Source organism: Engystomops pustulosus, chromosome 2 (assembly GCF_040894005.1).
Source record: "Engystomops pustulosus chromosome 2, aEngPut4.maternal, whole genome shotgun sequence".
Classification (NCBI taxonomy): domain Eukaryota; kingdom Metazoa; phylum Chordata; class Amphibia; order Anura; family Leptodactylidae; genus Engystomops; species Engystomops pustulosus.
In genome coordinates this window covers 32,231,424-32,259,019 of record NC_092412.1, presented here as the reverse complement: position 1 = coordinate 32,259,019, position 27,596 = coordinate 32,231,424, and the positions used below count along the sequence as shown (strand labels likewise).

General features: G+C 43.4%; 1 protein-coding gene across 1 annotated transcript in view; it reads right to left on the bottom strand.

Annotated features, from left to right (window-relative positions):
* ARHGAP42 (Rho GTPase activating protein 42) overlaps nucleotides 1-27,596 on the bottom strand; it is a 201,969-nt gene that overhangs the window by 71,124 nt on the left and 103,249 nt on the right. Inside the window, exon 4 of the mRNA XM_072134180.1 lies at nucleotides 10,436-10,507. Coding sequence (XP_071990281.1) covers nucleotides 10,436-10,507 — 72 coding nt within the window. The remainder of the gene's footprint in view (nucleotides 1-10,435; nucleotides 10,508-27,596) is intronic.

Sequence of the window (27,596 nt, the reverse complement as noted above, 5' to 3'; positions counted from 1 at the left end):
GCAAAACAAGTACACAAAGGACTCCCAGACTACGAGAAATATGATTCTCTGGTCTGATGAATGTTAATTCTAAGTAGTTTGTGTGGAGAAAACCAGGCGCTGCCCATCACCTGCCAAATACAATATAATCCCAACAGTGACACATGGTGGTGGTAGCATCAGGCTACGAGGGCAGGGACAGGGCGACTAGTTACAATTGGAGGAAAGATGAATGCAGCCAAGTACAGAGATATCCTGGATGAAAACCTCTTCCAGAGTGCTCTGGACCTCAGACTGGGCCAAAGGTTCACCTTCCAACAAGACAATGGGGGTCATTTACTAAGGGCCCGATTCGCGTTTTCCGGACGTGTTACCCGAATATTTCCGATTTGCTCCGATTTTCCCTGTATTGCCCCGGGATTTTGGCGCACTCGATTGGATTGTGGCGCATCGGCGCTGACATGCACGCAATGGAAATCGGGGGCGTGGCCGAACAAAAACCGGACGGATTCGAAAAAACCACCGCATTTAAAAAAAAAAAAAAGTGTCGCGGAGCTTGCACTCACCTTCACTAGGAATAGGCCGGTGAACTTGAGTGCGTTCCGATGCTCTTCAGCGCAGCAGCGCCACCTGGTGGACGTCGGAGGAACTGCCTTAATGAATCTTGGCCGGACCCGAATCCACCGCAGAGAATGCACCGCTGGATCGCGAATGGACCGGGTAAGTAAATCTGCCCCAATGACCCTTGGGGCAGGGCCGCTGAATGGGGCCCCCATTTCCCATTAAAAATATGCATATTTGTATAATCACACATATGTATGTATTCACTTTCTTCTAATTCCAGGGAGTGTCAGAGGCCACAGATCCATCCCAGTAGCCGCTGACCATATCAGGGAAGTAGACATCAGGAAGTAGAGATGATGGTCTACTACTAGTCCTGCTGTCCCCTCCTCTGACATTTTTAATCTGAGCAGCCAGCTCAGGGGTGTACTGTAGCAGATGTGCACTATTCTATACATATAATGTACAATGTGCAGCATAATATGTATATAATGGTCAACACCCTACATTCTTTAGTGTGTCAGGTCAGGTGCAGAGCCCCTTGACACTGCAGGCCCCATAGCAGCTGCCACCTGCAATGACCCCAAGTCCAAAGCGAAAATGAAAAAGCAGCGGCTTCAGAACATCTCGGACCATTCCTGACTGGCCCAACCAGAGCCCAGACCTAAACCCAATTGAACATCTCTGAAGAGACTTCAAAATGGCTTTCACGAATGTTCACATCCAACCTGAGGGAACTAGAGAGGATCTGCAAGAAAGAGGCAGAGGATCCCCAAATCCAGGGGTGAGAAACTTGTTGTATCCTCCCAAGAAGACTCCTGGCTGCACCAGCTCCAAAGCTTCTTCTACCCAATAATGAGCAAAGGGGCTGAATACTTATGACCTTGTGATAATTTATTAAACAAGAAAAACTGAACCAACAAAAATATCTACATTTCTAGCAAGATGGGGGCGGAGTTCACATTAATGAGCACAAGAAAACAGAACTTTTTTTGATCTTACCAATTGGCTGCAATGACACAAAGAGTAAAAAATGTAAAGGAGTCTGGATACTTTCCGTACCTACTGTAAGTATAATTAAATAATGGATGGATAGATGGAAAAAAAGGCAGCACTCCCAGGTAGTGAAACAAATGTGCTTGTCCTTTATTCCACCATGTGCACTGCAGATTTATAATCTCATATTCCAGCACAGGAAGCGAACACCAGAAGTCAGTATATTCTGCAGTGTCAAACAAACTTTCTCAGGACCTCGTAGACAAAGCTCAAGTCACGACACGAGATCTTCCCCATGTCATCAGCATTCCTAAATATTTATCCCTGCACGGACATATCTGCCTTCTCATGCAGCGGCTGCAGGCCTCGGAGAGCAAGTTCAATATATCTAATATATCCATCGGTTATATAATGTGGTGAGGTCATAGCTCTGCTTATACGAGGATTCTTACAAGGTCATAATATAACCTCCATGAAGAACATCTCACAACAGGTTCCACCAGGTCATTGGTCACATTGTCCCACATTGTCTTCTTTACAACATTCAGGTTAGTGGGCATTCTCTTGTACGTATATCACCTCGGTCCCGCCATATAATTCAAAATAGGTTCTGGTCTGTTATGGGACTGGGCCATTGCATCTCTTTGATTCTATTCTATTGTATTTTAGCAATTCTGTTGTGGATGTGTTGGTGTGCTTTGGGGCCATTGTCTTGGTTGATGACCCAGTTATGGCAATGCTTCATGTTGGACAGATGGCTTTGGTATATGGGGTGGGGGCTCATAGTGAACTCAATAGGGAGAATATATTAAGACATGCATTTTGGACGACAGTCTTTATACCCACCCTCATCTACTCAGGACACACCATGGTGGATCTGCTAGGAGTAGAGCTGGAAGTTTCCTCCGCCAGGTCTGAACCTGTTTAGACCATGTCTGATTTGGAGGAGAATTTTAAATACATTGAGTCTGGACATTCACGCCCCAAATTGTCCTAGACAAAAAATTAGCAAAGAAGGCATAGTTAAATCCTCCAATGTATGTAGGGTGCCCAGGATCTGCCCGAATCATCCACCGTGCTTGTCAGTTAGTATTTTACATGATGTGTGTGGTTTTCACTACATACAACATGCATTATGACTAATGATCTTCCCTTTGGTCTTGTCTGTCCAGGTGACATTGTCCTTACGCCAATTTGGTTTTTTCATATGTACCTTTGCAAACTTAAGCCTTGCTGCTGCTGTGTCCTTTGGAAAACAAAGTTGCTTTACAACCCTTCCTCACAAGCCCTTCTTGATCTCTCATGAACTTGAACATTTAACATTTCAATTGAGTCCAGTAGATTATACGAGGTTGCTGCGTTTTTTTTTTTTTAATGAAACTTCTCTGTGCAAATGCACAGTTTCAACTTGGGATGAATTTGCTGGGACATCCACTACTGGGAAGAAGGTGTACTGTCTGAATGTTTCCCACTAGTAAAATGATGGATTTCAAATAACTTTCGATTCTCACATAGGCAACAATTGCCTTTCTAAGATCATTGCCGATTACTTTCCTCTTTGGCACTGCATTACCAAACCTTTTTGAATACTTCAGACCAACAAATTGCCAAAACTTCTGCATTTGCATAGGTGGTCACACTGGCTGATAATCAATTGATCTGTAGCATCTAATGAAAGCAGTAATGTTATAAATACCTTTCTTTACACACCACTTCTTCATTTAGGCCAAGTTCTTAATCCTGAAACATGGTATAATTTACATGGATGGTACTGAATATACCTAATTTGCATTTAGGCCTAGTTTATAATACTGAAACATGGTACAAATTACATTAATGGTATTGAGTATATCAAGCTATATTCTGGGGAAGTTGGCAAGAATATTTTATATGAATGACCCTGTGATATGATATGGTTGAAAATCAGACCACACCCATACCCACTCCCAAACCACACCCATTTGTCAGTAAAACCCAAAATATATATTTCTTTGTTTTAAGTTGATTTTGAAAATTCTAATTTTGAAAAATCTTCTAGTAAATCAAAGTACCCCCGCTAATAATAAAATGAGAGCATTCACGTCCTTATGAGGGGTGGCAGGAGCCGTGATTAGCATTTAGAGGCTTGTGTACTCAGTAATATTTATTATTGACATTTCTTTGAGCTCCCCAAATCTTATTTTCCAAATTATTCTATTATTTCATATCGCAGATAAAGAAGCCGAAGACGAGGGGATTCTGTCCAGACTCTGATAAGAGTATAGCCGCGGCTTTATTACATTTAATACATGGCGGATTATTTATTAATCTTTACTAACGCCAGGCAGGGGAATTTACTTTAATGAATGATCATAGCTGCATATTATTAGAAGCTTTAGATTCCGATCTTATAAGGATTAGGATACTAAACAGAGATGATTCCAGGGGGTCAGCAACAGTTCAATGAAGTGAGCCGGGAGGATAGTGAAATAATTAAACTAATAAATATATATATGTATGTAAGGGAAGCTTATTAGTAAGACAGGTCTGTACTACCAGCAGCCCAAAGAACAGAAAATGATGCGCTGTTTGGATGGTAGGAGTGCTGAAAGGATCCACTGGACACATTGGGGCTCATTTACTAAGGGCTCCGCGGCCGCACTTTCGTCGGGTTTCCCGACTTCTTCCGTTTCGCGCTGAATAATGCCGGGATTTTGGCGCACATGATCGGATTTTGGCGCAATCACACTGGCTTTCAAAAATCAGGGGGGCTTGGCCGACGGAAAACCCGACGGATTCGGAAAAACCACGTAATTTAAAAAACAAAGTGTGTCGCAAAATCAAGCACTTGCATGCACCGAGAAGAACCAGGTGAGCTCCGGTGGACTTCGGCGCAGCAGCAACACCTGGTGGACATCTGGCGCACAACCTTAGTGAACCGCCGGAAGACCTGAATCTTTGTCGGAGAACGCGCCGCTGGATCGCGACAGGACTGGGTAAGTAAATATGCCCCATTGTTTATGGGGGACATTTATCATATGCCGATGGTATGACCACTGGAGTAAAGGGGAATATGGTCGCGATGTCTGGCAGGTCACTAGTAATTGCGATTATTTCAGGGTTTGTAGGACAGGAAAGTCCCGATAAATGTACCCCTATGAGCCCAATGTATTCACAAGGAAGGCACATTCCCCTGTAACATTCATGCTGTTTGAATTGATGTCAGCCACATTGACCATAGACACAATATCCCATTCACTGAGGTCTACATGAGAAAGTTGTGGGCATGCTTTGTGACCTGTGCAGGGGTCATAGTGCTGTGACATCACCTATGAAAAGTGCTTTAGTGAAGTTCTCCTCTGCCATTATACTCCTGTCTGTGATGCTATTGAGAATTCTGCAGAGAAGTGATCTCTACAGAACAGGAAGTGTCAGAGAACTGCAAGGGTAAAGAGGAAATTGATTTAATGATCCATTTTTAATTCATATTGGGTCATGGAAAATCAGAAGAATCATGAAAATTAGCAATAAGATCTCAACGTAAAATGCATTACATTACTGACTCTCTGAATTTTACATTTCCCTTAAGACAACAGTCAAAGATGTAACCCACAGTATATACCCCCGCCCACCAGGTGACGCCTGTTATGTCTGAGTTATGAATAGCATTGATCAGCAGGTCTATTAAAAATACATTTGTTGACTCACACTGTTTTCATGAAACGTAACATGAAAGACAATGGAGTTTCCATGTAGACATTGTGCGGCTTCTGCTGATGACATTGATGTTATTAATTAATTGCGTAAATCAAAGGTTTAACTGCAATGACCCTAAAATTGTACTGCACAAAGACGTAACAGAATAAAAATTACACATCCATTACCTGAATGATTCCATTCAGGAATAAATTAGGTATTAAAAGGTATTTTTCATCTTTTGGAGCCCTGGGGTCCAGAATCAACCTGGTTCAGCCACTACAGAGAGAATGGAGCTGTGTTCTAGGCGGTACATTGCGGTACATTGATGTCCCATCTTTACTGACCCCCCCAACTATAAACTATAATTGGATGTACAGCCAGTACAACGTCTGGTGACATGGAATTGAACCACTCTCACCCCAAAATTTTAAAGGGAATCTGTTAGGGTCCATAAAGGCTTTTGCCAATACTAACGATGTTTGGGACTAAAAAATAATTTTGAAACTTCTGTAATCTGTAAAAATCTTCAAATCTGTCCAAAAGCGCCCACAAAAACTTTCTTTAAAAAGGGAAACTGCAGGCCGATTTGGGACACTCAACCCACCACAGGTCCTAACTGATGGTTTAGTGTCCCAAATTTTCTGGCGCTTGTACTATGCTACTATGCATAGTACACCCCGGCTTCATTGTGCATGCGCCTTCATAGGGTACAAGCGCAGTGTAGCATGGGTTTGCTATCTCATCTTCACTGAATGACTTTGCAGATGCCAAAGGCGGACAAGGAAGATTATGTTAGCTTTTTATACCTCGTCCAAGGGCAGAAATGATATAGCGGATTTTGGACACTAAACCACATGTGCATAAGGACCTGTAATTGGTTTAGAGCTCAAATTCGCCCTCACAGGCTGCAGACTTTTGAAGATTACCTTGTTAGTTTGCTTCTGGCTATTGATTTCCCTACACTCTAATGGATACAACAGGTCCTCCAGAGTCGATCACCAGGAGGGGTTAATTTTCCCATAACTCTGTAGGACCCCAATTGGAGGTGGGAAAGATGAAAATCCAAGGATGAAAATCCACATCCTCCTTGTCCATCTGTTGGCCAATCTCCACATCTCATATTGTTCTACTTTCTTTCCTTCTGGCCAAACTAGAACAATATGACAAGGGGGACAACAATGCCAGGCAGCTCTACATCATAGAAAGGGGAGAGTTGATTTAGCGGAAATCAAGACAAATTCTTTTGGGCCCCCAAAGTGCCAAATCTGCCCCTGCTCAGCAGTAAATCCACCCTGTTTAAAAAGGTGAATACACTGTATATTAACTTAGAAAACCTCTTTTTTTATAGCAGTTATATCTGTAACACTGCAAAATACCAATTATACAGGAAAAAATGCAAAAAACCCATCAATGTGAAGAGCTACAAATGTATCATTCAAACAGAAAACCCAATTTGGTCGCAGTTATTTCTATGGCGTGTAAATGTGTCTCCGCTTGCTTTGATGTGCCGGAGAATTCGAGTGGAGGTCAAGGGGCACTAGAGCAGAGTAATGTTTAACAGACTGGACAGATAGAAAGAATCACAGGATTTTGGCCCACGCAGGGATGAGCTCATCAACACAACCAGCTGTGGACCATGGGCTACACTGACCATATAAGGCAACCAGTCCTACCAGTCAGATCCCTCCGGAGTTCCTGGGATTTCTCCTGTCCTTGTGGCGGACACTTCTTACATCCTGTTTTCAGTATACCATCTACAGGAAACCATGGCTTGCTGACTTTTACATCTTTCTTGTTTTATTAGTTTCAGTTCCTTACCACTTTTAAAGGGAACCTGTCAGCTCCTTGTTCTGCAAAAAGTTTGCTTGGGTTTCCTCTGGGTCCTCTGATTTCCTCCCACACACCAAAACAGCCAGAGCCCCTTTTTTCAAGCAGCCTTTTTGGAACCTTATCTACCACTATTTTACTTTAAACCTAATACATTTTACTTAACATTTACAGAACATGTGTTCCTATCCACAGGACGAGCCCATACCGGAAGTCAGCACTACAGGACATCTAAGGTGGACTTGTAGTCCCCCGTTTTACTGATCATGGGGTTATCCTGCTATTTGGACCTCCCGTCGTCAGACATTTCTCCCCTAAACTTTGGGTGGGGATGAATGTTCTATAACCCTTCAATGCCGAACTATGTTAGTGTGGTTGATCTGGAGCAATGATTCATGCTATGCTAGGAGCGCAGTGTGGAATAGAGTTTGGAAAAAGGCAAAGGTGCATAAACTGAGCAATAATTGGAGGGATTATCTGAGTCTTGTAAATTTATATAGGAAATTTGAATTAAAGGGAACCAGTCATCAGCCGTTGGCCTAATAAACCACTCCCAGTAGACTGTCAAAATGTGTACTACCTTCTAATTTTTCTTTCTTTCATGGTCTAATGTGTGATAGCATCATCCAAAAAAATCATCTTTGAAGTGAGATTGGTAAAAGTCAAGGAGGCCCACAGTTTAACAGTAAAGTCAAGGTGGGGAGCTCTGAACGCCTCCTCCTCTGTGATTGACATCATGCATCGAACTTCAGCTGGTCTGTTTAATAACGTCACTGGATGCTGGACCAATAAATTACGATGGAGAGAGCTTTCTGAGGAAAAGAGAACTTGACTTCAGTGTTAAAATCTCCGCCTCCTTGACTTTATACAAACAATTTACCTCTTACTTCAAAGTAGATTTTCTGGATGATGCCATCACACTGGGCCATGAAAGAAACACAACCTGGAAGGTGTTCAGCTGCATGACAACATAATGGTAGCAGTTCATTAGGTCAATTTCTGCTGACAGGTTCCCTGCTGACTACAAAGGTTTCTTCTCCCATCTGATCAAATGCCTGCCTCCCGTCATTGCGCGTCTCTGGTTGTAAACTAAGTCAGAAGTGGTGAGGTCATATGGACAGCTTATAGTTGTCATAGCCAATCTCTGCTCTTTTCTGTTCCATACTTACAGTACCTCTCTAATGCCCTTTATTTTACCACCTACATGTATACTTGTGGTGTTACATGGATGTCGTTTGAGAGCTGTAATTTATCACCGGCCTCAGCAGTTTTCAGCTGAGACCAGTGATAGGCTATATTAGTTATGTAGAGGGAAAACCAGAACTTGAAATTTTCAAACCCTTTAATACCCAAATACAATATTGCAATAGATGAGAGCTTAAAGAACATACAGTACAGGCAGTCCCCGGGTTACGTACAAGACAGGTTCTGTAGGTTTGTTCTTAAGTTGAATTTGTATGTAAGTCGTAACTGTATATTTTATCATTATAACTCCAGACAAATTTTTTTTGGTCTCTATGACAATTGAATTTTAAAAATGTTGGGTTGTCATAAGAACCAGGATTAATAATACAACTTCATTGCAGACACCTGTGATAACTGTTACAGCTGATTATTGTAGCCTAAGGCTAAAGTACAGTATATTACCAATTACTAGAGGTCTGTATGTAACTAGGGGTCATCTGTAAGTCGGGCGTTCTTAAGTAGGGGACCGCCTGTATATTAGAAATCTGTAGAACACTTAGTAAATACTTTTAAAAAGCCCTTTAATTTATCCTTTAAGAATAGGTAAAAATTGGAGCGTAATAACGGACAGATTAGGAAATCACAGAATGATGATTTATTTCCTCTCGGTGAAGAGTCAGTGATATTTTTTTCCCGCCTGTCAGCTCTTCTCACAGATAGCGGTTTGGGATCACAATATCACTCCATCAAATTATACAAGAGTGGAAGAGGGATATTTTGGAGTCATTCTCAGATATACATTTCCTGCATGGCTGCTCGGCGGTACAGTCCCCCGGAGACGAGTAGAATGATTAAACATCTTATCACTAAGTTCACAATCATATCATGAGGTAATTGTGTCTCGCTGCTACATTAAATAACGCTACAGAAGGGACCAGAGTTATGAGGAGAAAAATCCAAACAGCCGCTGTGACTATCTCCAGATACGGAACGGGGACGTGTACAAATATCTTCTGCTGCGTTAGCTCCACGACACTGCCAAATGCTACGGTCTGAAGGAATGCCACACATGGCCTATGCGATCCACACACTAATGTTCAATTCCCACCAGCCACACCTCACGTATTTCATGAATACGCCAATTAAGGTGGTTTCCCTAATGAAGCTGATGAAGTATTATAAATCTTAGAATGGAGGTGTCTATTTGTTTCAAATGTATATTTTTGATCCCTTACTTCTCGATTCTGCCTGGTCTACCTCCGCTTTGTACTTACGACACAGTCTTGTCATCGAAAAAGGTAATCACTGACAGGAAGAGGGTTAGCCTTAGGCGTCATGTGCATGAATGTATACTATGGGCGTCGGCTAGCTTCAAAACATGGCCTCCTACGGGGCTGGTGTTGTGAGGCATGGTGGATGCATTGGGAATGGGCCAACTGCCCGGAAAACAAAAGTTTGGGCAGGTGTTATTTCTGCCCGTCTTTGCAGCGGGGTGAGCGAGACTAACCCGCAGATGTCAGACACTCCGCAAGGAACGGAAAATGCACATGTTTGTGTGCATGAGCACAAATAGCGATTGGCTGCTGTGGTGACACGACCCTGTTTTGGGACAGCATCACAGGATTGGTAGGTACAGAGCGGCGGGGTACCGGGCTATGTTGGCAATGGAGCAGTGGAAGTTCTACGAGTTACCGTATTTTTTGGACTATAAATCGCACCAAAAATCCTTTTTCAGAAATCAAAGGTGCGCCTTATATATGAACCGTACTTACAGACAACAGCTGCCTTGAACTGTGCACAGGTCTGCCACCTGCTGGTCATTCTTCCTTATAATCAGGTGCGCCTTATAGTCCGGTGCGCCTTATATATGAACCGTACTTACAGACAACAGCTGCCTTGAACTGTGCACAGGTCTGCCACCTGCTGGTCATTCTTCCTTATAATCAGGTGCGCCTTATAGTCCGGTGCGCCTTATATATGAACCTAGACATTTTAGCAGGCATTTATTGATGGTGCGCCTTATAATCCGGTGCGCCTTATAGTCCGAAAAATACGTTATGTGTTCTATCATATCCAGATATCTTATGTCCAGTCCTGCTACTAGACAGACAGAGGAGAGACATCGTCCGTGTACAGAAAGCTAAGCCCTAATACATGTAAGCCATAACATGAATTATACATGACCCACATTATGTTTCCAACCACTTACCTTAGCAGCACCAATCTGTTCCTTACGAAACTTCTCCAGGGGAGATATCAAGACATCATTGGCATTCTGGATCTGTAAAATAGTAATGATGGTCATTAAAACTTAGATGTAAACAAAACTATACAATAAGTGAAATGACAAGCAATTAACTTAATTGTGTGGCCTGCCTTTAAAATGTGTGAGATTTATAAAAAGATTCACTACAACTTGTTACTCCTGATATCAGACAGGTTTCAGGGTGTGGGAGACAATATTGTTAAATAGAGTACACCTATTTTTAAGATCAAGGGTGTGGTCTACTCTGTTTTAAAGAGGACCTTCAACCAAGTACATAATACTGAATGTCATATCTTGTGATTGTTGAGGTCAATCACAGTGTATGTGCGATAGTTCGGACTCTCTCTGTCAATCACTGTGTATGGGTGGGATAATCCGGACTCTCACTGTCAATCATTTTGTGTGGGCAAAGTAATTAGTACTCTCACTGTCAAACACTGTGTATGGGTGGGATAATCCAGACTCTCACTGTCAATCACTGTGCATGCACGCATTGATCAGGTCATTCACTTTGTGTGGGCGGAGAAATTAGGACTGTTACTGTCAATCACTGTGTGTAGGCGGGGTAATCATGACTCTCACTGCGAATCACTGCATATGGGCGCAGTGATCAGGTCTCTCACTGTCAATCACTGAGAGTGGGTGGGGTACTCAGGACTCTTAAAACATCTCTCCAAAGAGTCCCGATGGGATTTATACTGTTTTACAAGCAGAAATCCTGTTTTGAATCATACAAACCTGTATATTACATACCCCAGCTTTCCCCCTATATGTCATAAATTGCTGTCATATGGAAAAGACAAAATTATCCGAGAGGTTTACTTAAAAGAACTAAGGCTACATTCACACTGCCGTTGCCCGTCCCTACTGTACCATACCGTAGCGGGCAACGGCAGTGCACGGGGAGAGGAGGAGGAGGTGAGCGCAGCTCACCCCCGCCCCTCTCCATAGAGATACATGGCGCACGGCGGCGTATTACGGGAAAAGATAGGACAGGTCCTATCTTTTTCCCGGGCACGGAGCGGTACGGTGCCGCACCGTACCGCTCCCGTAGGGCTCCGTGCGCCTATTGCCATCTATGGAGGACGTATATTGGCCGTATATACGTCGGCCGTATATACGTCCTCCATACGGCAGTGTGAATGTAGCTGCCTAAGGGAGAGATTTAGCAAAAGCATCTGAGAGCAGAAGAGTTCTACCTATCAGAGCTCAGTTTAGATTTCCTTACAGCTGTTTATAAAATGAAAGCTCAGCTCTGATTGGTTGCTATAAGAAACTAGAATAGTTTTGCTGTCAGAAATGTCTAATAAATCTTCCACTTTATTTGTATACATTTTGCTGCAGTTTAATACAGATAGTAATCACTTTTCAGGAAACAATATACTATAAACTATGACATCATAAAGGCACATCCTATCTTAGGTCCCACCTTTGTCACTCACACAATGACTCCATGTCATTTGCATCCAGAATGGAAATCTAGTTGTGGGTGGCTCTCTGTTAAAGTCAATGGAAGCAACAAAAATAGCAAAGCAAGGTACTTTAAGATATGGAACGTGTTTCCAAGATATGTTCAGGTTCCAAAATTTGAACCAGCAGCCTTCAGATATTTGTGACATTGCGACACTGTCTATAGTTATATTTGAGAAATTTAACTTAAAAAAACTGCTTGATTAAGACTCTGTTTGTTCTAAGTACTAGAGGTCCAATTTACTTTCTTTAGAGGAAAATTCAATGTCCATACTCTCTTCCGTGGTAAATGGCTCATTGGATATCCCATCAAGGTAGGACTTTTTAATAATTAAATTCATACAAATCATGAGCTTAAAAAATAAATAATAATAAAATAAAAAATAGATAATGACTTGAAATGGACATCCCATCGACGTTTCCTATGAGGTTCTGATATTTCTTAATAGCAGTTACCCAATGACAACCCCTTTCGGCATCACAAATCTCACTTGGCATATAAGTTACACTCATGTTTCCCATACAAAAAAATATTGATTCCAAATATAGATTTTTTTTCAAGTTTCCCCCGTAAATTCAGTTTTGAGATGACAGATTTGCGGATACGCCACTGTCGACAGAAATAGAAGCACTAGAGGTTTTTTGTTGAGAATGTGTGACCGGTCTATAATATTCAAGTCATGTGCTGGAATTCTTCAGAAAAATGCATTTCCTGTCTTTTTATGAACTATCCCATGGCAGAAAGGCAGAACTTAAGCTATTTATCACTAAACACAATATTAATGAACTCTTAGAGGGGCAATGACCTTTACCCCCCTCCCCTCCATCCATCCTACTTGGATGTAGAAAGATATGGCTGCCTCTTCAAAGAAACGAGACACCGGATGACCCAATGGATATATCAACAGTGTAAAGTTTGCCATTTTTAGTTGGCATGCATATTACAGATCTGATTAGGGCATTACATGGGGTCCTAAACTCTATACCATGGAGCAATAGGCCCCTTATCCACTAATGTACAATGTTACCTTCAAAAGGCGCCATAATTAACATATATTCCCCATTATTATTTGTTGGTTGGATTTGACAATTTGAGTTTCATTTCGTAATCAAAAGGAAAAATGACCTGAATACCCCAGCTAGTAATGATAGTGATGGAATAGCCTAATAGTGAGAGACTAATTCTTCTTTGATCTGCTACCTGACCACCTTCCCATTGGAAAAACTTGTCCTTGGCCCAGTATGGTGGCTTTCAAGATGGCGGACACAGCCAAAAAGATAGTCCCCCTCACCCATACTTGCTGGGGTATCAGATATGTCATTTTCCATTTTGTTTCTGAAATAAAAGGGCATCCTAGGACTTTTGGCTTAGCCTTTAAATCAAAAATATTCTCAAAAAAATGAATATCGGTCCAAGAAAGGGATCTCAATCTGATGTGATTGGAATGTACACATTACACATACCATAAAATTTATATCGTTGACCATTAGGCCAATCCTAGATCTGTGGGGGTCTGAAAGGTCTAAAGTCTCTGCCAATCAGCTGAATATAATAATATGAATAACACAGCTCTTTGTACTACTGTATGTATTGATTCCAGCTCTGAAGGTGGCCATAGTCAGCTGATTGTTCGAGGACCCAACTATCTGATGTTGATGACAGGTCTAATGGATAGGACTTTGAAAACTTGAAGGTGGAAACTATTTTCACACTAATCCTGAGAATGGGGTTCCTTTTACTCCATATGACTGGAGAGACAGGTCATGGAGCATGTTCCGGCCCTATTTATCTCTTATGATGATAGTGGATCACCGTACTTGGCTAGAAAGCCACAACAGACCTGAAAAGAGTGACAGTGAATCTACCCCCCGGCTGCCCCAAAACTGGACCATACGTTGGGATATTGAAAGGATTTTTAGGCTACCACCAATCAGTTAATCATCAAATATCATCCTAACTTATGTATCTCAATGAAAAAGACAGAAAGGTCTAAAGGAAAAGAAGAATAGAATGATCATGGACAACAAGGCTGGATACACCACACCAAGGAAATTAAGTAAACACCACTCTGAAGTCTGAGGACCCTGACAAAATAGGAGACATTCCTGAGAACCCCTCATTATGGTCAACAGAGGTCATAATCAAGATCAAGAAAGACAAAAATACCATAAATGGGAAACATGAGCGAGAGGATGACCGTAGTGTCCACATAAGGGCGCCGGCCACTCGCATTTTATTTCATTTACAATCCGAGGAGTGTTAACATAACGTTCTTTAATTGCATCTGTCTGATTTTTATCACTCCAGGAGTAAGGGCTATGAACTGGACACACCATACAAGGAAGTAAACGGATTCTACCTGAACAAGATATTCCATCATGATCTGGGTCTAATAAACACTTGCTAAACTGCCCGAATCGGTCCAGCATAAACTCTCATTCCTCATCTTAAAGTAACAATCCAGGATAGACTGCACTATTCCTAGTATATGGTTGGAGGTGGAAGGGAATAACACGGCCCTGACCCTGTACCAGGCCACGCACAATATACTGCACTTATGTAGTCAATGCAACCAGTCAGAAAACACATGGTATATAGGGAAGCTAAAGTAGGCAACATAATGCTCCTGCAGTACGTAATGAGAATAACTGAAAATTTCACACTCCTCCTCAGCTAAAATTACCGTACTCATCAAAAATGGTATTGTTACCCTTCTTCAAAAATGTTAGTGTGACCTCTGGCTATAGCGCTACAGGGAGCCATCGACTCCATGCAACACCATTTAGTCTCCGTAGGAGCAGCTTAATTACAACATTGGGGCAGATTTACTTACCCGGTCCATTCGCGATCCAGCGGCGCGTTCTCTGTGGTCGATTCGGGTCCAGCCGGAATTCACTAAGGCAGTTCCTCCGACGTCCACCAGGTGGCGCTGCTGCGCTGAAGTTCCCCGGAATGCACTGAAGTACACCGGCCTATACCTGTTGAAGGTAAGCGCGAGTCCCGAAACACTTTTTTTTTAAAAATGCGGCGGTTTTTCCGAATCTGTCGGGTTTTCGTTCGGCCACGCTCCCGATTTCCGTCGCGTGCATGCCAGCGCTGATGTGCCGCAATCAGATCGTATGCGCCAAAATCCCGGGGCAATTCATGGAAAATCGGCGCAAATCGGAAATATTCGGGTAACACGGCGGGAAAACGCGAATCGGGCCCTTAGTAAATGACTCCCATTGTGTCTGACTGCTTCAGTACATCACACAGCCGCGGCCAAAAGGACCCAAGAGGAGAACTTCTCTTAGAGAAAGCACAATGGGGGGAGAGGTTCTAACAGAACAGGGAGCATCATGAATAGGAGGGACCCAAAAAAGGGGCATTTTAAATGAAGACCAACAGAAGAGCGGGTATCATACAATGAGGGTGGGGGGTCATTATATAGTGTGGGGTTGGTGACTTTGGAGGAATACTATAGGGTGGGGTTAGGAGCGGGACTGGATCAAAGAGAGATAGATAGATATAAGAAAGATGGATAGATGGACAAAGTAACAAAGAAAAAAAAAGAATAACTATGGTTTTATTGGTCCTTTACATTTATTCCCTTTCCCTGCCCTCTGCAGTTTATTAATAAAAAACCCTGTGTACATAAAAGGGAATCAACCTAGAATAAAATCCCTAAATAGTATAAAAGGCAAATAAAAAAAGTATAACCTGCAGTTCTAGAGTAGATTTATCCTCGGCAATGCAATAATGTTTTCTATTGGGGCAGGACACAAACCTAAAGTGGAATGCAAACAATGAAAACAAGAATATTGGAAATTCCAAAAATGACTTTAACGGTAATAAAAAGGGCAATAAAAAGTGACACGACTTTTTACAATCTTAGCCTCTTAGCTAAGTGGGAGCTGCCGTTTCATGGGATTTCGGAGTGGGCTTTATGGTGTTTACACGCTGGGAACAAAACAGGTTCATGAAAATGGAAATGCCTTTATGACACAAATTACAACAATTCCTTTAAAGATTATTTTTGTTATTACTGTAGGTAGTGGGAGTGTGGCCGGCCGTACCTGTAGATCTTCGGCATTCGCTTAAATACGATTCCCAGCATGCTTTGTCATGGAGATGAAGCCAACTAAGCATGCTGGGAATTGTAGATCACAAACAGATGTTGTTACTGAAGGACTTTATCGGCTGGGGAACTACAGGATACCCAGAAAATTACACCAAATTCCAGAAAATACATTCTGGGAGGAACAAAAAAAAATCCCTCAGCAATTCTTTTATGTTACTGTGTTCACCGTGCGGGAGAGGATTTCACATCACATTAGTTTGATGGCATGCGTTGTAACGGTTGTAGCGATACCAAATATGTGTAATTTTCTTTTTCACATCACAACTAACCAATGGGTCGAACACCCAGAACAGGAGGTAAAAGGCTCCACTATCCTGTGGACCTCCAGAATATTTTTCGTTCCGATTCTGCCGGACACAGGGTGTTCAAGCAATCAGCATCTCCATGATGGATATTTCTGTGCCTTTTAGAACGCCTTTTACCCTGAAACTGTCCATTGCAGAAGAGTAACGCTGGGTTCACACCTCGTTTTTTGCCATACGTTGTAAGGACACGTCAGGAAAATGGCTTTACAGCATATGGCACAGACGTACCCCACGGTATGCCTATACCCATAGGTCTCCTGGGGACTCCACTGAATGTGGGGAGGGGGGGGCGTACATCGGTAGCAGCCAGTGATTGGCTGCTGCCGATGAACAGGGTGTTCCCCCAGTGATGTCCCACCAGTCCTCCCCACAGTCCCGCCATATGTGCTTAGCGGGTCTGTGGGAAGAGAGCCAATACGCTGCATGTCCATAGCCATCCATTGTCTCTGCTGAGCGCATACATCGCTCAGCAGGAGGCTGCGGGATGAAAAGATGTAGCTTTCTACGTCTTTCCATCCTGCATTTTTGGACATAGGGGATGTTTATTCAAAGGCGACTTCCCGACATATGCACTTAGCAAATACATACAACGTGGCGTAAACCCAGTCAGTGCGCCAGGAACCCTGCAGAAGCCAGATTTCATGGACCCAACACTGTGCTGAAGACAGGCCTCAGAGCATCATAATTATATAAGATCTAAAATCTGTTTTCAGTTTGCCATTGTTGTTCAGAGATTCCACGCTTCATATATTGATATGAAATTGATCCATGAAATTCAGCCAGCAAATAGTTTGTGATTCAGTCCCAGTAAACCCTGTTTTATATCCTGACAAAGACTGCACTGTCCAAGATCTAACATCAATAAAAATCATCAAATCCACAAGTACAAGACAGTACAAACAATATTATGTTGCCCGGTAAATAAAGTTTATGAATCGGGCAAAGAAGTTGGACTCCCTTGAGAACATTAGGCCTCTGTCTGTGCAACACATTGGGGCCTAGACTCTATATCAGATAGCGTGCACTTACTTTTGTGACAACTGGACCTCTGTGACCAGAAATGACAGGGTAGGACCAGTGGCGTAACTTAATGCTGATGGGCCCCAGTGCAAAGTTTGTGCCAGGCCCCCGACTAATAGTCTTCTCATATGGGAAAGAGACACCTCTTGGGCCCGGTTGCGACTGCACCCTCTGCACCCCCCTCAAGTTACGCACCTGGGTAGGACTATGGACCTACCACCAGCTTTCTATTCACAGCACTTCCCTGAAACTCAGTCCTAGCCAGCTAACTGGGACCAATCATAGGATAAGCCATCCCTTTATGAGAATAGAATACTCCTTTACATTCTGACCTTACTAGGAATAACAATAGACAGCTATGGGATCCTAGCTAAGGACCCACCCACTCAAGTGAGAAACCCAAAGATTGCTACACTGAACCACACAATGTTATGACAAAAGCTACCAACCTTTATTAAAGTAGTATTCCCATTTTAGGAATATATAGTGGGATCCTGACCTTTTAGTAAAACGGAGGCGGTTAAACCAACGCACATACTTCAATGGGGAGTTGACCACTAGATCCCCCAAAAATTATAGACTTAAATGAAAAGTGTGGAGAATCTAAAAGATTGTTTGTACTTTGTTAGGCACCATTCACATGAATGTCAGGGCAACATAGTCTCCCATAGATGGCTATGGCACCTGAGCTCAGTACGGTGAGCACAAAGAGCCTCCTCGCCTCCGGCACGCCTCCCATATGCCCAGCTGCTACTGCAGGCATACATTCGTGTGAATGTAGCCTTAGCCAGAGGTTACATAGATAAAAGTAGAAAGTCCTCATTTAGACTTTTATTGGCCAACTAAAAAGGATGCTGGTCACATGACCACCACCGTTAAAACTCCCTGCAACATAATGAGTTATGATTCAGTAAGCTCAGGAATGTCCGCATCAATACACTACCGATCCAACATCAAGGTCAAATATCAAGGTCAACTACAGTCACGTTCCAACTGTTTGAGAGCTCAATGTCTTATAAGTCTCTATTACGCATTGAGACCAGTTCACACAGCCGTGGTTGGCCTAAATTGTACTGAAAGTCGTTCTTTCAGTCCTGGTCTTAGGGTTTCACTAAATCGTATTTAGTCCATGAAACATGGGCAATATGTTGATTAAATGTGGGGTTCAGACTAGTCCTCTATGATACTTTGATTCGCTGGGGCTTATTTACTAAGGGTCCGCCGCTGCACTTTCGTAGGATTTTGAGACGTTTTCGGGATTTGCGCCGCTGTGACAGGTATTCAACTGGGGATTGTGTCACATGCGATCGGATTGTGGCGCAGCTGTGCTTGCTTTCATGCGACAGGAATCGGGAAGCGTGCCGTGGGACGATCCGACTGATTCAGATTGAGCGCGGGATTGAACTTTAAAATTGTCCGCAAGTGTAAGCACTTACATGCACCAGGAAGAAGAAGGTGAACTCTGGTAGACCTGAGCAGGGAAGCGACACATGCAGGATATCGGGCGCACAATCTTAGTGAATTGCGGCACAGTGCATTATCGTCCAACAATGCACTTTCAGGGAACGCGTCAGGACGGGTAAGTAAATGTGCCGCACTGTCTACCTATTTTACAGTCCTATACTGTTATAACGTTTCTTGTATGAAACTAGAAGTTCCCCAGAAGAGGTTGCTGATGTGCCTTTAGGGCCAAAAGCCTTAGGGGCGGCCATAAGGTGTTTTTATCCATACAAAAGGACCAGTACTGGGTACAATATTTTATAATTGGGGCCTTGAGCCCCACCAGCCTTAGGCTATATTCCTATTTTGTGTATTTTGTGTTAACTGGGAAATATGGCCAACACACGGTTCATGTTTAATGGACTTGTGCAAAACCTTTATTAAAGGGATTGTCCGAGTTTTGAAAAAAAACTATATGTGGCCGGGAGCGGGCTGCCTAAAACAATAAAGATGTACTTACCTTCCGGTGCCCTCCGGTATCCAGCGCTGCTGTCGCTCCGGTCCGGGCGCCATGTAAACAAACATGGCCGCCGGAGCAGCGCTGCATTCAGCTTCCGGCCGGACCCGACAACCTTCCGGCCCCCATACACAATGCTGTGTATAGGGACGGATAGGCGTACCCGGCCACGGCCGGCCGGAAGCTGAATGCAGCGCTGCTCCGGCGGGCACCGGGCACCGGAAGCTGAATGCAGCGCTGGATACCGGAGGGCACCAGAAGGTAAGTACATCTTTATTGTTTTAAGCAGCCCTCTCCTGGTCACATATAGTTTTTTTTCAAAACTCGGACAACCCCTTTAAAGAGAACCTGTCAGTAGGTTTGGATCCCCTAAACCATTATCATGCTTCATGTAGCTGGGGTGTAGCCGAGTCCTGAAACATTTTTAAATGACCCGTGTTCCCGAGAGTCCAGGTGGTAAATATTACGGTGGTCTTGTGATTTGGCCCCTTATGTTTAGAGCATGCGTATCCTTGCAAGGCCCCCAAACCTACAAACAAGTTCCCTTTACAGGAGAAAGGCTTCAGGCCTTGTAGAGCCCGTGCAGCATTAAAACATGGGTCAACCCAGACTCCTCATGGAAGGACTACATGGCGAGTCTCCCGGGAGCGCTCATCGTGGCAGCATTTAGGAGTCTGCTACTTAAATAGTCAATCAAGGTTTTCATAGTAGATTAAACCATTTAATAAGCCGGTGCCTCGAGTCCATTACTATTGTGCTGTTTTCTCAGCCTAGCAGCACATTACACTTCCTGTCACTGGGCTTTTGATATTTCAAGTGGTTCTAATAAAGCGCCACCAGGGATTTCTCATAAATCATTCACAGATCATTACTAGGAATGCTTTTATATGGCAGGAAGAATATTTTCCAGCCCGTTTCCTTCTCTTGTGAAACCTTAAATACTTCATTGAATTATTTTCCGCAGACACTTAATTGCCGACTGTGTAGACTCGACAAGACGGTGTGAAATGCCCGCGCACCGTATTAATGCCGGTCTGCGCCGCCATGTAGATATTAGATGATATCTCGTTTATTGAAACCTCTCAATTACAGCAGATATTAACATATGGAGATAGCGGGAAAATAGCGACAGTCTCCGATTAACCATTCAGGAACTGAAGATTTTAGCCAAATTTATGTCTCCAAATGTGTTGTATGACGACTTATAGATTCTTTAACAATAATCCAGAACCCATTATTTGAGGCTCTGGAGCTACAAATATAGATAACCGATTTGCAAAATAGGTCTTTAATATGAGATGAGCAGTTCACAGCAGTCAACGTAGTGATCAATGTTACTGCCGACCAACCCCTATTCACTAAAATTGTTCCTTTGTTATAAGTAAAGACCATGCTATCTCATCATCCATTTATCTACAGTATCTATGTGAGTATAATTATATATATACACACACACACACAGTGGGGCACATTTACTAAGGGTCCGAATGCCGTACTTTCGCTGGGTTTCACGATTATTTCCGTTTTGCGACGAATTGCCCCATTTTTTTTTTTGCGCATACGATCAGATTATGGTACATCGGCGCCAGCTTGCATGTGACAAAAATGACAACCCGCGGAATTTAAAAAGCTAATTGTGTCGCAAGATCAAGTACTCACACGCACCAGGAAGAAGCAGGTGAACTCCGGCGGACCTCGCGCAGCAGCGATGTATGCAGGAAATTGGGCGCACAATCTTAATGAATCGCACCGGACCTGAATCCTCGTCGGCCAACGCACCGCGGGATCGCAATGGGACCGGGTAAGTAAATCTGCCCCATTATTTTTCTTCTGTGTGTGTATATATATTTCTTCAATTAGATGTTATTAAAAAAAAATGCTCCTGTGTGAAGATAATTTCCTATAAATGTAGTCATATGGTCCCTTAGAAACGAGATAGCTTCCTCGGATACGGCCACCTCTGCTGGAGGGACTGCACAAAGACACAAAGGGTGTTTGTATATGAAATGTCTGGGAGTTACTGCAGGACCCGCAGCCATCCTGTGGTAATGATTGCTGAATCCTGGTGGTCCGGCAGGGCTCAATAGCGCAAGTCTGGCCACCGCTGCCAGAGTGTGGGGTGGTCATATCCCGGGAAGCTATCTGGTTTCTAAGGGACAACATGGCTACATTTATGAGAAATTATCTTCACACAGGAACATTTTTTTCATAACATCTAATTGAAGAAATGTTTACATATGGCCAACGAATGAAATTAAATGTAAATTCCCAGATGAGAATACCCCTTTAAGGCATCTATCTTTCTACGATATATATGTATTTGGTATCTATATATGGTTTATAACTAAAGTGTCTATCCAAAATATGCAAATACATTACATCTATATATGTTTCTATCAGTGTGCAGTACACCATTCTATTCACAATATCTATCTTCCATCATACCTATTTACAGTCAGTTGAGTCGAGCCTCTTGCCTCAGGCAGCACCACATGCAGCAAGATGATGGGCAACATGAGAGGTGTAATTATCTGCTACAAAGCAGGACCTGCCACTTAAAAATTGTGTCTCTTGACACATGATGTCAGGATTGGTGCGAGACCCTGCAAGGGGAACCCAAAAAGTAAACCGGATGTATTTTGTATTGATGGGGGAGTGGGGACACCATACTATCGCTCGCCTCAGGCAGCAGAGAGTTTAGGTTCTCCCCTGTCTACATTATCTATATATCTATCTATCTCATAACTTTCTTCTATCTATCAACGGTATCTATCTACACATCCATCATATCTATGCATTATACTGTATCTACATATCCACAGTATCTATCTACCATATATATCTACTATCTCTACCTCATAATATCCACTGTATGTACCTTATGTCATCCACCACATCAGATCAGAAAATCTATACAATACAAAATCTAGCACAGAGAAAACTTTGGCTGCAGAACCTTTATGTAAATCGGTGCAGGCTCCCGCCATTCATCCCCCTAAACGTGCGAGTATAAGGGGAGCGCACGGGAGCACCAACCTCTGGCTTATGGCTAAATTTAGTTCTGTACATAATACATGAAAACACTGTCGGCTCTAGCAGAATTTAGCAAGTATTTTTAGCAGGCTCTGAAAAAGAGGACAAAGGTGCATTAAACCCCGTGCGTCATCCTGTCTCCTATGATTGTGAAGGTCTGGACTAAAAAAAAGTCTCAGAAGCTGAATTTTTTTGTACTACCTCTCCGTTCAGAGGATCCACATCGGGGTTAGAAACAATGATCTGTACCAGGGACTGAGGGAATTTTTTATCTATTCGCAGAGCAGCTGGGACAGATCTAGGACATACTGAAAAAAATTCTATTACGAAATAAAAAAAATGACTCTGTATATGAGACAATATAAAAATGAAACTCAATTTAGTAAGAGATTAAAGAAAAACTTTTTTGTAGCTATATTTGTACCATGATGTGGTTCTCCTTATGCAATTTTCAACAACTTAATGGGAACCTGTCACCAAGAACTTCATTTTCACTAAAGACAGAAGGTTACAGAAGCCCATTACAGGCGCATTACAAATTCTGCCTTTCTGCCTTCTCTAAGCTTTTGCATTACAATATTACACTGCATTACACTCACCGACCACTTTATTAGGTACACCTGTCCAACTGCTCGTTAACACTTAATTTCTAATCAGCGAATCACATGGCGGCAACTCAGTGCATTAAGGCATGTAGACATGGTCAAGACAATCTCCTGCAGTTCAAACCGAGCATCAGTATGGGGAAGAAAGGTGATTTGAGTGCCTTTGAACGTGGCATGGTTGTTGGTGCCAGAAGGGCTGGTCTGAGTATTTCAGAAACTGCTGATCTACTGGGATTTTCACGCACAACCATCTCTAGGGTTTACAGAGAATGGTCCAAAAAAGAAAAACCATTCAGTGAGCGGCAGTTCTGTGGGTGGAAATGCCTTGTTGATGCCAGAGGTCAGAGGAGAATGGGCAGACTGGTTCAAGCTGATAGAAAGGCAACAGTGACTCAAATCGCCACCCGTTACAACCAAGGTAGGCAGAAGAGCATCTCTGAACGTACAGTACGTCGAACTTTGAGGCAGATGGGCTACAGCAGCAGAAGACCACACCGGGTGCCACTCCTTTCAGCTAAGAACAGGAAACTGAGGCTACAATTTGCACAAGCTCATCGAAATTGGACAGTAGAAGATTGGAAAAACGTTGCCTGGTCTGATGAGTCTCGATTTTTGCTGCGACATTCGGATGGTAGGGTCAGAATTTGGCGTTAACAACATGAAAGCATGGATCCATCCTGCCTTGTATCAACGCTTCAGGCTGGTGGTGGTGGTGTCATGGTGTGGGGAATATTTTCTTGCCACTCTTTGGGCCCCTTGGTACCAATTGAGCATCGTTGCAATGCCACAGCCTACCTGAGTATTGTTGCTGACCATGTCCATCCCTTTATGACCACAATGTACCCTGTAACATCTGATGGCTACTTTCAGCAGGATAATGCGCCATGTCCTAAAGCTGGAATCATCTCAGACTGGTTTCTTGAACATGACAATGAGGTCACTGTACTCAAATGGCCTCCACAGTCACCAGATCTCAATCCAATAGAGCATCTTTGGGATGTGGTGGAACGGAAGATTCGCATCATGGATGTGCAGCCGACAAATCTGCGGCAACTGTGTGATACCATCATGTCAATATGCACCAAAATCTCTGAGGAATGCTTCCAGCACCTTGTTGAATCTATGCCACAAAGAATTGAGGCAGTTCTGAAGGCAAAAGGGGGTCCAACCCGTTACTAGCATGGTGTACCTAATAAAGTGGCCGGTGAGTGTAATTGTGTGTTATAACTTACCTGGCTTCTTGACAGAATCCTCTGTGTAGTTTCAGGGGTTGGGCTTCAGGTTGGATGCATTAAAAAAAAATGTAAATTGTCTGTGATGCTCACTCCTCAGCTCTCAGCCCCCACCTTTGTGCCCCTGTACAGCTCCTCCCTTGTGTTCCTACACTCACGTAGGGAAAGAGCTCACGGCCTAGTTAACGGACTTCAGTGGGATTGTAGATGAGCAGAAAGGAGAGGGTAAAAGTTGAGGAGCGACTGAGCAGCACAGACAAGTCACTTTTTTCTTTAAAATGCATCAAACCAAAGCAACCCCTGGGACTCACTACAGAATTCTGTCAGGAAGCCAGGAGTGTTAAAACACACAATTATATTGTAATGAAAATGCTGAGAGAAGACACAAAGGAATATATGCAATGCAGCTGTAATGCGATTTGGCTCGTCTTTAGTGAAAATGAGGTCCCCGGTGACAGATTCCCTTAAAGGGATTTTCCTTCCTAGACAACTTAGGACATCAGGGCATGCCTTACCTTTGTGACCAGCAATTATCTCAGGGGCAGAGGTGCTTTGCGTGGCTGAACAGAGTCTGCTGCATATGCACGACGATAATAGCCAAGACTGAACACCCCTCGCTTCCACTGAAATCAATGGAAAGTGGACCTGCATGCATAGTAGACTCTCCATTCATCCAGGCTGCAGTGAGGGGGTCTGTGGACCTCGGTTCCTTAGGTAAGTGCCAATCCCAAAAGCAGAATCAACACAGAGGTAGGATATCTATCACCTATTTATGATATATCCTGTGGATAAGTCTAGATGAGAAAACCTCTTTAATCACACTACCTAAAAATATGGGCATGTAGGAGGAGTCTTCTGCATTATATTCTTGCCCCCAAGAGGGAGTGTCTTGGTGGTGAAAATGTGCCATAACAGAGTGATGCTCTAAGATCTGGCTCTTGTTTGTGAACGACGTGAGCCAGCCCCTAACTGGCTCACCAAGCCCCCTTTAGTCCGATACAATTGGGTTAAAAGTGGAGTGGCGTGGGGCGATTGACTGCCCTGCGGCTCCCTGTTATAAAGTTAATAGGGAGCCATTCATGGCCAAGAAGAGCCGCCTCTTATTAGTGTCTGGAGCCTAATGATCCAGCTCACTAAGAAGAGCCGTAATTCCCATCACCACAGTGCACCAATCCTTGAGGCCCCTCCCATGGTGCACCAAATATCCTCATTTGCACATGCATGAAAGATTTGTTTGCATTGATATCAATGAAATGATATTCCCAATATTCCGAGAAGAATCTAACCAGACTGTGCTTGAAATATAAGTCAATCAAAATAAAAATATCATCCCACGGGGTCACCATATGTAAGACCCTACTGGACCCATAGGCAAAGGGATGGATTTATACAATGCAGATATGTAGATCATCTGTATAATGACACACTCAAAACATTAAGGGATTAAAGGGAAGGAGTACAGACAATAACAAATGTAGCAGAACAGATTCCCCAGTATTCGGCTCACACATCTGCCTGCGCGTGTAATACACTTGGAGACACTTCCGCACCGGCCAGGAAACATTGAGATGACATATAGAGAGTGCCGAGTGCTACAGCACTTCCTCTACCACCCCGTGTGTGGGCAGAGGAAATCCCAGATGATCAACCTTCCTTACAAAACTTAATTATACTGTAATACTGTAAGTAACGAACAAAAATAACTAAACTTCATTGATTGACATCTCTTAAACATCCCGTCACCTAAGCGGAACCTGTAAAAAACCTTAAATATGGTCCTTATTCCCCTTGTGGAGATCTAAAAATATTCACATCAAAGTTTTTTTGCGGGAGTAGGCAAATATTTCTCTTGGATCAAATATCATTTTCTCTCTTGTGCCACATGTTGGAAGTTATTGGGTAAGTCAAAGTCTGACCCTTTGAAAAAAAATCTTGAAACTTGACCTAAACTAGAGATGCCCATCTTTAGTCCAGAATACTTTTCACCTGTTACATAAGAGAACAGTGTCATATAGCTCATTTTAAAAGTATGACCCTTTGGTAGTCATTGTCTGACCCTTTAAAACAACCTTGAAACATGAGAGATTACCAGTCAAATAAGAGACACCGGACTGAATGGTACCGGTAGGTAGCTGTTACTTTTCCTCTGTGCCAATGAAGAAGCGGTGTTCTTCCTCTTCATGGAAAAGTCAATGTCCGACCTTTAAAATTTAGAGACATATAAGGCTTAATTCACAAGCCATATGGGGGCTGTAATCTGGTTGCATAATTTGCGACCAGATCATGGCCCCCATAGACCTATATGGCTCCTGGTCACAGCGTGGGGAGCACACCAGCATCACGCGACGTGACCACGTTGTGGCCGCTCGCCAGCGAGTAGTGTTTGTTTCTCACTGGATGGGGGTAGTGTTTGTTTCTCACTGGATGGTGGTAGTGTTTCTCACTGGATGGGGGTAGTGTTCCTCACTGGATGGGGGTAGTGTTCCTCACTGGATGGAGGTAGTGTTCCTCACTGGATGGGGTAGTGTTCCTCACTGGATGGGGGTAGTGTTTCTCACTGTATGGGGGTAGTGTTCCTCACTGTATGGGGGTAGTGTTCCTCACTGTATGGGGGTAGTGTTCCTCACTGTATGGGGGTAGTGTTCCTCACTGGATGGGGGTAGTGTTCCTCACTGTATGGCGGTAGTGTTCCTCACTGGATGGGGGTAGTGTTCCTCACTGGATGGGGGTAGTGTTCCTCACTGGATGGGGGTAGTGTTCCTCACTGTATGGCGGTAGTGTTCCTCACTGGATGGGGGTAGTGTTTCTCACTGGATGGGGGTAGTGTTTCTCACTGGATGGGGGTAGTTTTTCTCACTGGATGGGGGTAGTGTTCCTCACTGTATGGGGGTAGTGTTCCTCACTGGACGGGGTTAGCGTTCCTCACTGGATGGGGGTAGTGTTTCTCACTGGATGGGGGTAGTGTTTCTCACTGGATGGGGGTAGTGTTTCTCACTGGATGGGGGTAGTGTTTCTCACTGGATGGGGGTAGTGTTCCTCACTAGATGCGGGTAGTGTTTGTTTCTCACTGGATGGGGGTAGTGTTCCTCACTGGATGGGGGTAGTGTTTCTCACTGGATGGGGGTAGTGTTCCTCACTAGATGCGGGTAGTGTTCCTCACTAGATGCGGGTAGTGTTTGTTTCTCACTGGATGGGGGTAGTGTTTCTCACTGGATGGGGGTAGTGTTCCTCACTAGATGCGGGTAGTGTTTGTTTCTCACTGGATGGGGGTAGTGTTCCTCACTGGATGGGGGTAGTGTTTCTCACTGGATGGGGGTAGTGTTTCTCACTAGATGCGGGTAGTGTTCCTCACTAGATGCGG